This window comes from Plutella xylostella, chromosome 21 (assembly GCF_932276165.1).
Source record: "Plutella xylostella chromosome 21, ilPluXylo3.1, whole genome shotgun sequence".
In the NCBI taxonomy this organism is placed as follows: domain Eukaryota; kingdom Metazoa; phylum Arthropoda; class Insecta; order Lepidoptera; family Plutellidae; genus Plutella; species Plutella xylostella.
The window spans coordinates 1,071,805-1,082,674 of record NC_064001.1 but is presented as its reverse complement, the minus strand read 5'-3'; the positions used below and the strand labels follow the sequence as shown (position 1 = coordinate 1,082,674).

Sequence of the window (10,870 nt, the reverse complement as noted above, 5' to 3'; positions counted from 1 at the left end):
ATAGCAAATGTCTGGAGGCTGTTACATGAGAAAACTTTTTACACACCTCAGAATATACACGTCCTATTTGATTTAATTACTGTGTCAAAACAAACACCATAGAGAAAAAATAAACAATTCTGAAAAGAGTGGCATCTCGAGGAGTTTTTTGTCATACTCTATACGTCATACTGAACAGCGTCACGCCATCTCTTTATATTTCTCAGCCTCATTGTACATACATACAGGGTGCCCTGTTGGGACACCCTGTATATATATAGATATTGTTATCACAAGTTAATAGCCGGATCTCCACCAAACGATCCAATGCGATCCGATCGCCCGATCCAAGAAGTTTAGTATGTAAGAATTCTTGGATCGCGCGATCGGATCGCGTTGGATCGTCTGGTGGGGATCCGGCTATTAACTTCAATCTATAAAGATATAAGACATATTTGCCTTAACGTAGTTACACACAACAGTTATTACATTTATTAGCTAAATGTAAGTTCAATCTATTTATGTACCTACCTACATGCAACAATAAATAAAAAACAAATTATTATATAATTCTTTATTACCTCGCATATAACAATGTTTCAGTTCAGTTTTGTTCATGTCACTTGTAAAATAATATGCGAGTGGGTGTGTGTATTCCTTTTTTATTCCTTTCACCATGAAAACCACTTCATGTTTTGCTAGTTTATGTTTCCCAAGAGAAGCAAATCTTGTCACTTGTGGTGATAAAGTCATTTCGTCCAATAGTGCATCATTTATCCTCGCGAGGCAAATCTTTGACGACATTTATCAGTTTGGTACACATGTATTTTAATCTTCAGCGGATATGAAGATGTCGATCGCTCTTTGCCAGTGCCGTGGAACCACATGGAACCTGGATCCATATGGAATCTGTCAGGTCACAAGAATTTCATAAAAACACTTTTTGCGGATAAAGATGCTTTTTCTTAACACACCATGTTTATTTTTATTTGTAGGTATATAAAATTTATAAATAACGATAAGTATACCGAGAGTATAGGCTTTTATTACAAAAATGTTTTTTGCGAGACATTGTAAGACAACTGAACTGACACTGACACGCAATTTCTTCATAATAGCCATAGATCATGACAATGTTGACATTCAAATACTACTTATCTATGTGTCTTGTTATTGTTCTATGGTCTTGTTCATAACGCCATCTTACATCTTTTTTGGTAATAAGAGTAATATAAAGAGATGCCGCTACCTTCTACTAAAAGTTCAGCCATTAAGGCAGTGACCCCCCCCTAAACACCAAAGTGTTTCCTATATCGATAGCTATACGTTTTTTCCCATTTATAACACTTACAACCGAATAACAGTGCTATCCTAACGGACACAAAAACCTTTCTACCCCGTACCCTTTCTCAAAATGTCCACATACATCCGGACAAAGGTCCTAACCCCACCGTGGTACATACCTCTACACAATGTGGCCACATCAGTCCGCGCGCGCTCTCTGCCGCAGCCGGACTACGGGCCCGCGGAGATCCGGCGGTCAGAACTGTCCAATGGCATCAAGATGGCTGTTGCACAGCCCTGGGGCGCCCCCATGGCTGCCTGCACTATTATGTATCGGGTTGGTAAAGTTCTTACTATGGTACATAACTAAGTAAGTATAGTTATGTATGTATATGTAATTAGTTATAGCTACGATCCTCTGCTGCAATACTCTTCACCTTGGCCTTCCTCATCTAAACGCTCTTATGAAGTCATAACGGTTTTAAAGTACGACAGCCTTAACTAAATCCTACAATCTTCATTCTTATTAAATGAGCTAGCTACTTAGTAGGCTAGTATGATTGTACAACTGCATCTGTGGTCTAGTGGTTAAAGCTTCGCTTCATGGCCCAGAGGTCCCGGGTTCGATTCCCGGGTGGGACCATCAATTAGTGTTTCTAAGTTTGGTTAGGACATAGAAGGCTGATCACCTGTTGTCCGAAACAATGAAACGATCCATGCTGTCGGATGGGCATGTAAAGCAGTCGGTCCTGCGCCTAGCTCTCTCCAGTCGTGTCGGTCAATCCGTCCCATTGGGCTATGAGAGTGATGGAACAGAGACTGCTCCTGTGTACTGCGCACACACTTGGGCACTATAATCTACTCCTGCGTAGATGGCTGATCTCAAATGAGATTGGCCGCCGTAGTCGAAATTCGGCTAGGAGGACACATTATGATTGTATGTAGCTAGGGAATACAAGCCCGGGATCCCGCTCCCCGGGATCCCGGGATCCCGGTCATTTTCCAGTCCCGAAATTTTCGGGATTAAAATTTGCCAATCCCAGGATTTTCGGGATTGACAAAAAAAAAGGTAAATTAGTATGTAAGGGTATTCTCGTAGCTTTGTTGTCATTAGTTAAATGGCAAATGATTGTTTTCTACCCGTGTGACGTCACAGATGTGATAATTTATAAACAAATATGGCTGACACCGTTTTCGCCTGTTTATGAAAAGAAGAACTTTTAAGTAAAAGTTTTGCAATTGGCAAGATCCAAAAAAATAATGGATTATTTTGTTTGGTCTAATAGACCACTAATCATATTAGACCTACTTTAAAAAAGAGTCAAGTAGCCTATTGTTTATCTTTTTTAAGAAGTATATTTTTTTTCAACTAAGTATGGTCTGACAATGTTAAATTATAAATACTGTGTCTCCGATAAACCTAAAAACTTTGATTCGTTAGACGTGTTTTTGTTTTTGGCCTTAATCCCGGGACTATCCCGGGATCCCGGGATTGTCTTCATCCAGTCCCGAAATCCCGGGATCCCAAATAAAGGCCGGGATTGTATTCCCTATATGTAGCCTACCTGCAACGTCCACCAATCTACATACCCCAGAGACAGAGATAAATACCCCAACGTTCACACCAGGCGGCAGGCTCGCGCTTCGAGGCCGACTCCTCTCTCGGCGCCTCCCACTTCCTGCGCGCCTGCTCCGACTGCTCCGGCCGCGGCAGCTCCGGGTACCTGAAGACTCGCGACCTGATGCAACACGGCGCGGCGCTCGCCTGTAGCACGGACCGCCAGACTGTGAGCTACACGCTCACGTGTGTGCCGTCTGATTTTCAGCACTTGAAGTATTATCTGCTGGATGCTGCTTGCAGGTATGTTGTTGGTTTAGGAAGTAACGGGAAGCGTATCATACTTTACCTAACTACTTCTAAATTACCCACCTCATTTTTCACGAACAATCGTTTACAGCTTATAGTCCAACGACCATAACACCATTCTTTCCCGGTTCTACTCGTACGTGTCTTAAAGTCGTCAGCGGGCTGTAGGGTTTTAACTTACCTGTTCGAAACCTTCATGCATTTTACTAACCCACCTACTAAATACAGATGCAGCTACCCGCAACACGAAATAGACGACAGGAAGGATCAAATCCGTGGCGACTTAACAAGAATATCTCCAGATGTTCGCGTGATGGACTTAGTCCAGAAAGCAGCGTTCAAGGGAGGCCTTTCCAACTCTACCTTATGTGTGCGTGAACGCATCGACGCCATGTCTCAGTGTGTCCTGACCACGTATGTTGCTGAGCGTTTCAGGACCTGTGACTTGGCCATCGGCAGCTTTGGATTGGGCTTCGATGAGGTCATGAAGTTGGCTGAGAGTGTGGATATTAGGAAGGTGCGGATCGTATTCTTAGATATATTGGTAGTGTGGTTCTGTTTAGGTCCCATAACAGCTTGTAAATAAAGAAGGTACTTACCTCAGTAATATCAACGGAAAGTAGGCACCTAACGCAATGACATGATCTTCAAAAGTTTTTGACATGATGTAATGGTAATATTATGAATAACTTACTTAATGACTTGTATGACTTATAGTAGACCTTCCATATCCCTATTTGTAGCCCTCCCAACAAAGCAAATGTCGATGCTATTAAACTATCTACCTTCAGGCTGTTTTTAACAGCATGCGGATTTGATCACGCACACGTTTATAACTAAGTACAAGTAGTTATTCATTGTAACACGTGGAATATGGCGTGCGATCCCGCGTGCGTGATGAATTCCGCATGCCGTTGAAAACAGCCTCACTCCTTCCCGGCAGAGCAAGTCAGCAGCCACCCCGCGGTCCGCGTGGCGCGCCGGGCAGGAGAGCCACGACATGGGCCGAGACGCCGACACTTACATCGCGCTCGCCGTCCCCGGCGCTGGCACTCAGGACTTTGGGTAATTGTAGAGACAAAATAACGTACTTGCAGTGCAAATTTCGAGGGCTATACAGTATAGCCCACTTTAACTTTACTTATAGTGCAATAAATACTTTAGAAAGGAAGCTTTAATACTGAGACCAAAAATCAATGCAGGTAAATGGTAGTTATTAGGGTTCTATTCTATTCTCTGTGGGGGTGTCAGTACCTGCACCTGACTCTCTCGAATGGAACCTTTGTGCATATCCCCAAGGTATAAACTACCTTCCTAAGCTTGGACCATTTCCCACCACGCTGGTCCACTGCGGGTTGGTGGGTTCACATATCTAGATGTGCTAAATCTAGATATGCAGGTTTCCTCACGATGTTTTCTTTCACCGTAAGAGCGATGGTATACATTGTACTTAAATTCAGAAAAGAACTCATTGGTACATGTCAGCGCCGGGATTCGAACCCGCATCTCTGGCGTGAGAAGCGGGCGCTTATCCGACTGAGCTACCACCGCTCTAAAAGGTTAATAGGGTTATATCCATCGACTAAATACTCTGCACCCAACCAACCAGGACCAACACACACCTCCGCAGATCCCTACTCAAGCTAGCCATCCTGTCGTCAGCCCTTGGCTCCGGGGCGATGACCTCCAGCCACGAGCTGGACATCACTACGGAACTGCCTGTAGACTACCTGGTGGACGGAGACGTGTTCACGAGCTACTCTACCTTTAATCTGTCGTACAGTGATGCGGGGATCTTCGGTAAGTTAAATTATTTCGCCAAATAGGTATAACATAACGTAGCCTATCGTGCAATCTTGTACCTACATAGCCACGTAAGCTAAACAAGGAGCATATTCTATCAAGATTATTATTTATAACTACCTACAACATATTACGTAACTTGAACACAACATTTCAAAACCCGCGCTCTTTGATTCATGCAGATGCTGCTCGGTCGCTACTCATCTATTACACATGCGAATCCTCGTAGCATCCTTCTTCCCTAGTAATTGTTTACTTACCTGCTTGATCTACATCCAATTTACAGGAGTGTTGGCCAAGACCCGTGCCTGCTCCGCGGCGTCGGTGGCACACAAGGCGGCGTCCTTCCTGAGGGACATTGGACAAATCGACCTCGCCTCCATCGACGCCGGGAAACGGAGATTACGTATGTACCTGCTACTCGTAGATATGAATGATAAGTTGCACAAGAGCCAGGGGTCACGACGGGTACGCCAAAGCTAGTTAAAATGAACTCTGGTCTTTGTCAGTCAGTCAGGTGCACAGTTAATTCGTACGTGTAGTAGTCATCACGATTGGTATGTAATGTCCATTGCCAGACGATTGGCATCTCCGAAGAGCATAAGCCCGCGGAATTTTGATCCTACTACCAGTTACCTGTTATAACGTCATTGGTCTCCTCTTTATTTTAGTACTAGTACGGCTAGGTATATAGGTACTCGGCATTCTACATATGTATGTATAACCATCCTAGGTATTTGTTCGGTAAGTATAAGTACCTACCTATTCATAGAACAACGCGGACTCGTGTGTACACTTGTCCAAAATTAATAATGCACATGCAGATCTTCACGCCCGAATCATTAAATCGTAAGAGCCTTAAAAAAACTTTTGCATTTTGCACCTTGTTCGAAAGAAATAGGAGTCCATATCATGTGTCACATAATCGAAAACAACCGATCTGTCAAAGATTTCTATGCGCATTATCAATTTTGGAGCACTGTAGTGTACTAGTTAGTAGATACTTACCTATAAAACAAACTAACCAACTTATTATCTAAGTCATTCTAAAACTGGTTCTGTTTTCCAGAACTAAACCTTTCGCTGCACTACAGCGACCCGGCGTCCATGTCTGAAGACTTGGCTTTCCAGTGCGGCGCGGGCGCGGCGGTGGACGGGGCCAAGGATGCTATAGCTAAGATCCACGCTATCGACCCCATTGACGTCAAGCAGTTGGCTGCTGAACTTCCGGCGACGAGTAAGTCGATGAATTTGTTTCCCAGAACTAAACCTATCGCTATACCTGGCAATACTGTATACTTAGGCAGATAGGTGTTGGTAGATATTTTGACTGTGATGTTAAGGAAGCAGTTCAGACTAAATCAACATGGAAGCAGTGTTATGTTATGTACCTAACTATATAATTTGTTTATTTATCTATAAGTAGTTAACTATGTGTTATATTAATAGGTTTCGGGTAGACATAAGTTAGCGCGGGCTGCGTCGCGCGCCCCAGTCCTCAGTCGAATAAATGCTTGTTCATATACCGGTTGTCTCAATTATAACAGTGGCGAACGAGTAAATCAGAAAACGCGTGCAAATAAAAAAAAGAAATGACTAAATTCTCGGTCGGGTCGTTAACGCTATTCAATCACGAGCAGCAGGATTGGACATTATATAAAGATCGTCTAGAACAATGGTTCTTGGCCAACGATATCGAGACAGGAGACGATAAAGCCGGTAGCAAGCGTCGCGCCATTTTGTTAAGCAGTTTAGCCGAACCAACGTACAAATTAATTCGGGACCTAGCTTTACCTAAATCTGTCGGTACCCTTAGCGTCAATTCACACGTACCACAACCACACCACGTCGCAGCGACAAAATGTGGTCAAGCTGTGGTTACGTGTGAATTGTGTGACAGCGGCTTTTTGCAGTTGCGTTGTGGCAGCGACAAAATGTCGATGTGGTTGCGTTGTCGCTGTCATTGCGATGTGGTAACCACGTCGTCGTGTGCAGTTAATACGGAAAACAGGTTGCCGCGGTGCCGCCGCCGCGTGGCGGCGTTGCCGTTGCGATGTGGTTGCGTTGTGGTTGCGATGTGGTTGCGATGTGGTTGCGATGTGGTTGCGATGTGGTCGTATTACACAGGTGGTCGATAACAACGGCAAAATGTGGCACGTGTGAATTGGATTATTCATTGTCAATACAAAATATACGCCCGACCACATCGCGTGGTTGTGGTGTGGTTGTGGCTGTGGTGTGGTTGTGGTACGTCTGAATTGACCCTTAGTTACAATAATGTGGTGGAGTTACTCGATGGACATTTTGAAACTAAAAAGTGCGGGTTTGCCGAAAGATGTAAGTTCTACGGTGCCACGCAGGCTCGCGGCGAAAGTCTAGCAGACTGGGCGGCGCGGGTGCGAGGCTTGGCGTTACACTGCGATTTTGGCGCATCGACTCTGGAGGAGGCTCTTCGAGACCGTTTCGTGCTGGGCATGCAGTCCGGCCCCGAGCGGGACCTACTCTTCACCAATTATTTCTCTTCACAAAGATTTTGTGCCTATTGATTTAAATTGTTTTCAATAATAATTGTCAGGTTTCTTATGCAACTGCTTGCGCCTTATCTTATCAATGGCATTCAAATATTGGCGGAGGTATGTTATATTAATAGGTTTCGGGTAGACATAAGTTAGCGCGGGCTGCGTCCCGCGCCCCAGTCCTCAGTCGAATAAATGCTTGTTCATATACCGGTTGTCTCAATTATAACACTATGTAACTTACATCAATGTGGTGGAAAGGTAGGTGCAGTGAACTCGCAGGACTGGATAGTTTTGGGGCGCTTCTTTCTTGTTTTCCTAGAGCGAGTCTGCACTTTACTGGCGAATGAGGGTAGTTGTAAAATAAGAACGGAAGGTAAACTTTTTAGCTGTTTAAAATGTTCTCCCTTGTTTCAGTAAAAACAACGTTAGCAATGGCGGTAGTTGGGGATGTGCCTGTGACCCCGTTTAGAGAAGAAATAATAGAAAAATTGTGATTTATTTCTGTAACAAATAAAATAAAATAATTTTAATAGGTACTGATTTGTTTTCATTAATAAAAAAACATTATTTGGAGCGCTGGATTATGCTGGATTATTATTCGAATGACAGTTGATCTGTTAAAGCCGTATTTTGACACTTTGACAGTGACATCTAAACAACACGAACACGTAATGTCGGCTGTAATTTTGTAAACACACCGAATTTTAGCGCATTTTCCGTCCCAAAACCCTCAAAATGGACGCAAAAGAAGTGTGCGTGGAGATAGAGAACGACGAGTTCTACAGCAAGTACTTAGTAGACAGCGTCAAGCCGCTGATAGCCGAGAATCTGTCGGTCTCGGATCAGGTGAGCAAGCTCGCGCTGGGCATCGACAAGCTCAGCAAGAGCCTGGAGCGGCAGGTGCTGGCCAAGCACAACGACCTGCTCACGCAGGCCAGCCACATCGCCGACCTCGAGGCCTCGCTCGCCTCCGTGCAGGGGCAGGTGCAGAGCCTGCTCCGCGGCGCGCACAACCTCAAGGAACGAGTCGATAAGCCGTACTACGCGCTTGAAAGCCAAACGCAAATGCTCGAAAGAGTACAGACTACGTGCAATCTGCTGCGGCACACGGCAAAGATATTGTCCTTGTGGAATAAACTGTGTGATGTCAAAGAGAATCCTGCGAAAGAGGCTATAATTTTGTTTGAATTGAATGAGCTGATTAGTGATTACGATTTCGAAGGAATTACACTGTTGGATGATATCATTCAACAAGTAACACAGAGGAGAAATGATTTACTCAGTAACTCAACATCTTTGCTACAAACAAGTTTGCTGAATGGAGACAAAACGAAACTGCTACAATGCTTCAAAGTCTTTCACAATTTGCAATGCACCAATGAGCAAATACAGAATACAGTTGACAGCATATTGAATGATTTGAGGAAAGCAATAAAGAATGCTCTGAACGTGCAGCAGGTGTCCATAGAAGTGAAGAAGTCGAGTTCAGGCCGCTCGGCTCCGGGGAAGGCCAATATCATGAACTCACAGGAGTTCAAGATTAAGCTGTGGGACAACATAGAGAAGCTGTTCAGGTCCGACATCTCCACGGCCTGCACCAAGGTCATCATGCTGCAGAATGTGGTCAATGAGCTGCATGCTATAGGAAACTTCCGGAAAATAGCCAACAACTTCTGGAATGATCTCATGCAGACCTTCAGCTCCGAGCTGGAGAAGAGTCCCTCTGCAGTGAGCCAGAGCATTGAGATTGACTACCCGAGGCTACTCAAATGCTTCAATGACCTGCTTCTGAAAATGAAATGTAAAGACTTTGAGATGAAACGCACTTGCCTTAAAAAATGGGAGAACTCTTTCTTGTCTAAATCTTTGGGGAAACTTCTGGAGCCGGTCCGTAGCATGTGGCATCTGAGCCAGGTCCCCAGCACTGACCAAATTGACAATGCAGTGAGAGTTATAGCGGAGGCTCTTAGTATATCACTCGGAGACAAACAGCTGAGCATATCCCTAGCCAACAGTGTGGCCAAGTGCATCAAACAGATGAATGTGGAGACAGAACAGAGGATATCCATGGACAGTGACGTGGCACAGATCATCGAGCCACCGACAAGCACACAACAGAAGAACGCAGAGCTCTGCAACCGACTGTACTACTTCTCGTCACAGATTAAAAGAGTCCTCGTCAACATGAACTCTATGCTGCCGGCAGAGAGCGTGCAGATAGTTCAAAACAGTCTTAAAAACATCAGCAGCCTGCCAGTCTTGCAGCTGTTTTCGGAATCCATTAAAAACTCCCTCTTCATAATCTTGATGACAATGCATGAGGAGCCAGACTTGAGCCGGTCGGACGACCCCACGGGGAAGCAGCTGTCCTGCTCTCCCTACATGAAGGAGCTACAGCAGTTCGTGTCTCGCTGCAAGGACATCTACCTGGGCATGTTCCACGAGGCGGCCGCTGTCAACGAGTGTTGCAGCAACATCGCCAAATCCTGCATCGAGCGGTTCATCCAACACGTGTGCAACATCCGACCTCTAACCAAATTCGGGCGGGTAAAACTACAAATCGACTGCAAACATTTGGAGGCAGCTTTATCTCCCATCGTCAACGACATGTCAGAGATCGGCGAGCAGTACCGTCAACTACGCGCTTTACATTTGCTGCTGGAGAAGTCGCCGCAAGATATAGCTAAGAGTCAGTCTGAGGGCGCTTCGTTGCCCTACTCTTTAGTGATGATGTTTTTATTCGCGTTTGCCGGCCAGCAGCTCTTGGCCCCTCACGCGTGTGCGGGCTGGAGCGTGGGGAAGCTCATGCAGTGGCTGGGCGGGCACCGCGGGGAGCGCGACCGGCTCGAGTTCGTGGCCGGCGCGCTCCAGAGGTACCAGAACCACGTGCGACAGAACAATATTACTAGTTATGATGAAGTTTATCCCGTGTTGGTGCAGCTGCTTGAGGATGGGAGGAAGAACATGAATAAATAGGGGATGAGTTGGAGGAAATGTTGGTACTCATAGTATTGCATCCATCGGCAATCCAGCGTTGAGTAAAGAATCCTTGCAAACTGAGCGTGAAACCTAGCTACTTTGATTTTATTGCAATTATTTTATTGTATAAATAATTATTTTAACTATACTATTAATGCCTATTGTAAATAAAAGTATTATATTTAACGTTTAACAACTTTTTATTATTCTATCAACTCATTACTAATGATAAAATTACAAAATACCTTCACAAAGTACAAAGTACTTCCTTGGCGTATTCTTGAGCTAAGTTAATAATCCGGCTTTCTCAGTTTCGTCCATCTGCCAAATAATAATTATTATTATTACCTATTGTTGTTATTTATAAGTAGACGTGTGTCTGTTGTTGGCATATTGCGATAGTCCCATCTAGATGAATAAAATAATGGTAAGTCCGTTT

At 44.5% G+C, this 10,870-nt stretch overlaps 3 protein-coding genes across 3 annotated transcripts; all 3 read left to right on the top strand.

The window, feature by feature from the left end:
- The first annotated feature begins 1,287 nt into the window (after positions 1 to 1,287).
- On the top strand, positions 1,288 to 4,956 carry LOC105385400 (cytochrome b-c1 complex subunit 2, mitochondrial). Its single transcript, XM_048628651.1, has 5 exons — positions 1,288 to 1,604; positions 2,899 to 3,124; positions 3,359 to 3,647; positions 4,074 to 4,195; positions 4,761 to 4,956. The coding sequence occupies exons 1-5, from the start codon at positions 1,394 to 1,396 to the stop codon at positions 4,954 to 4,956; spliced, it is 1,044 nt and encodes a 347-aa protein (XP_048484608.1). The 5' UTR covers positions 1,288 to 1,393.
- Positions 4,957 to 5,146: 190 nt separating this feature from the next.
- On the top strand, positions 5,147 to 7,946 carry LOC125490191. Its single transcript, XM_048628650.1, has 4 exons — positions 5,147 to 5,177; positions 5,220 to 5,339; positions 6,003 to 6,170; positions 7,867 to 7,946. Exons 1-4 carry the CDS (start codon positions 5,147 to 5,149, stop codon positions 7,944 to 7,946), a joined length of 399 nt encoding a protein of 132 aa, XP_048484607.1.
- Positions 7,947 to 8,115: 169 nt separating this feature from the next.
- Positions 8,116 to 10,617, top strand: LOC119693193 (conserved oligomeric Golgi complex subunit 5). Its single transcript, XM_048628739.1, has one exon. It carries the CDS (start codon positions 8,188 to 8,190, stop codon positions 10,426 to 10,428), a length of 2,241 nt encoding a protein of 746 aa, XP_048484696.1. The 5' UTR covers positions 8,116 to 8,187; the 3' UTR covers positions 10,429 to 10,617.
- Positions 10,618 to 10,870: the final 253 nt, after the last annotated feature.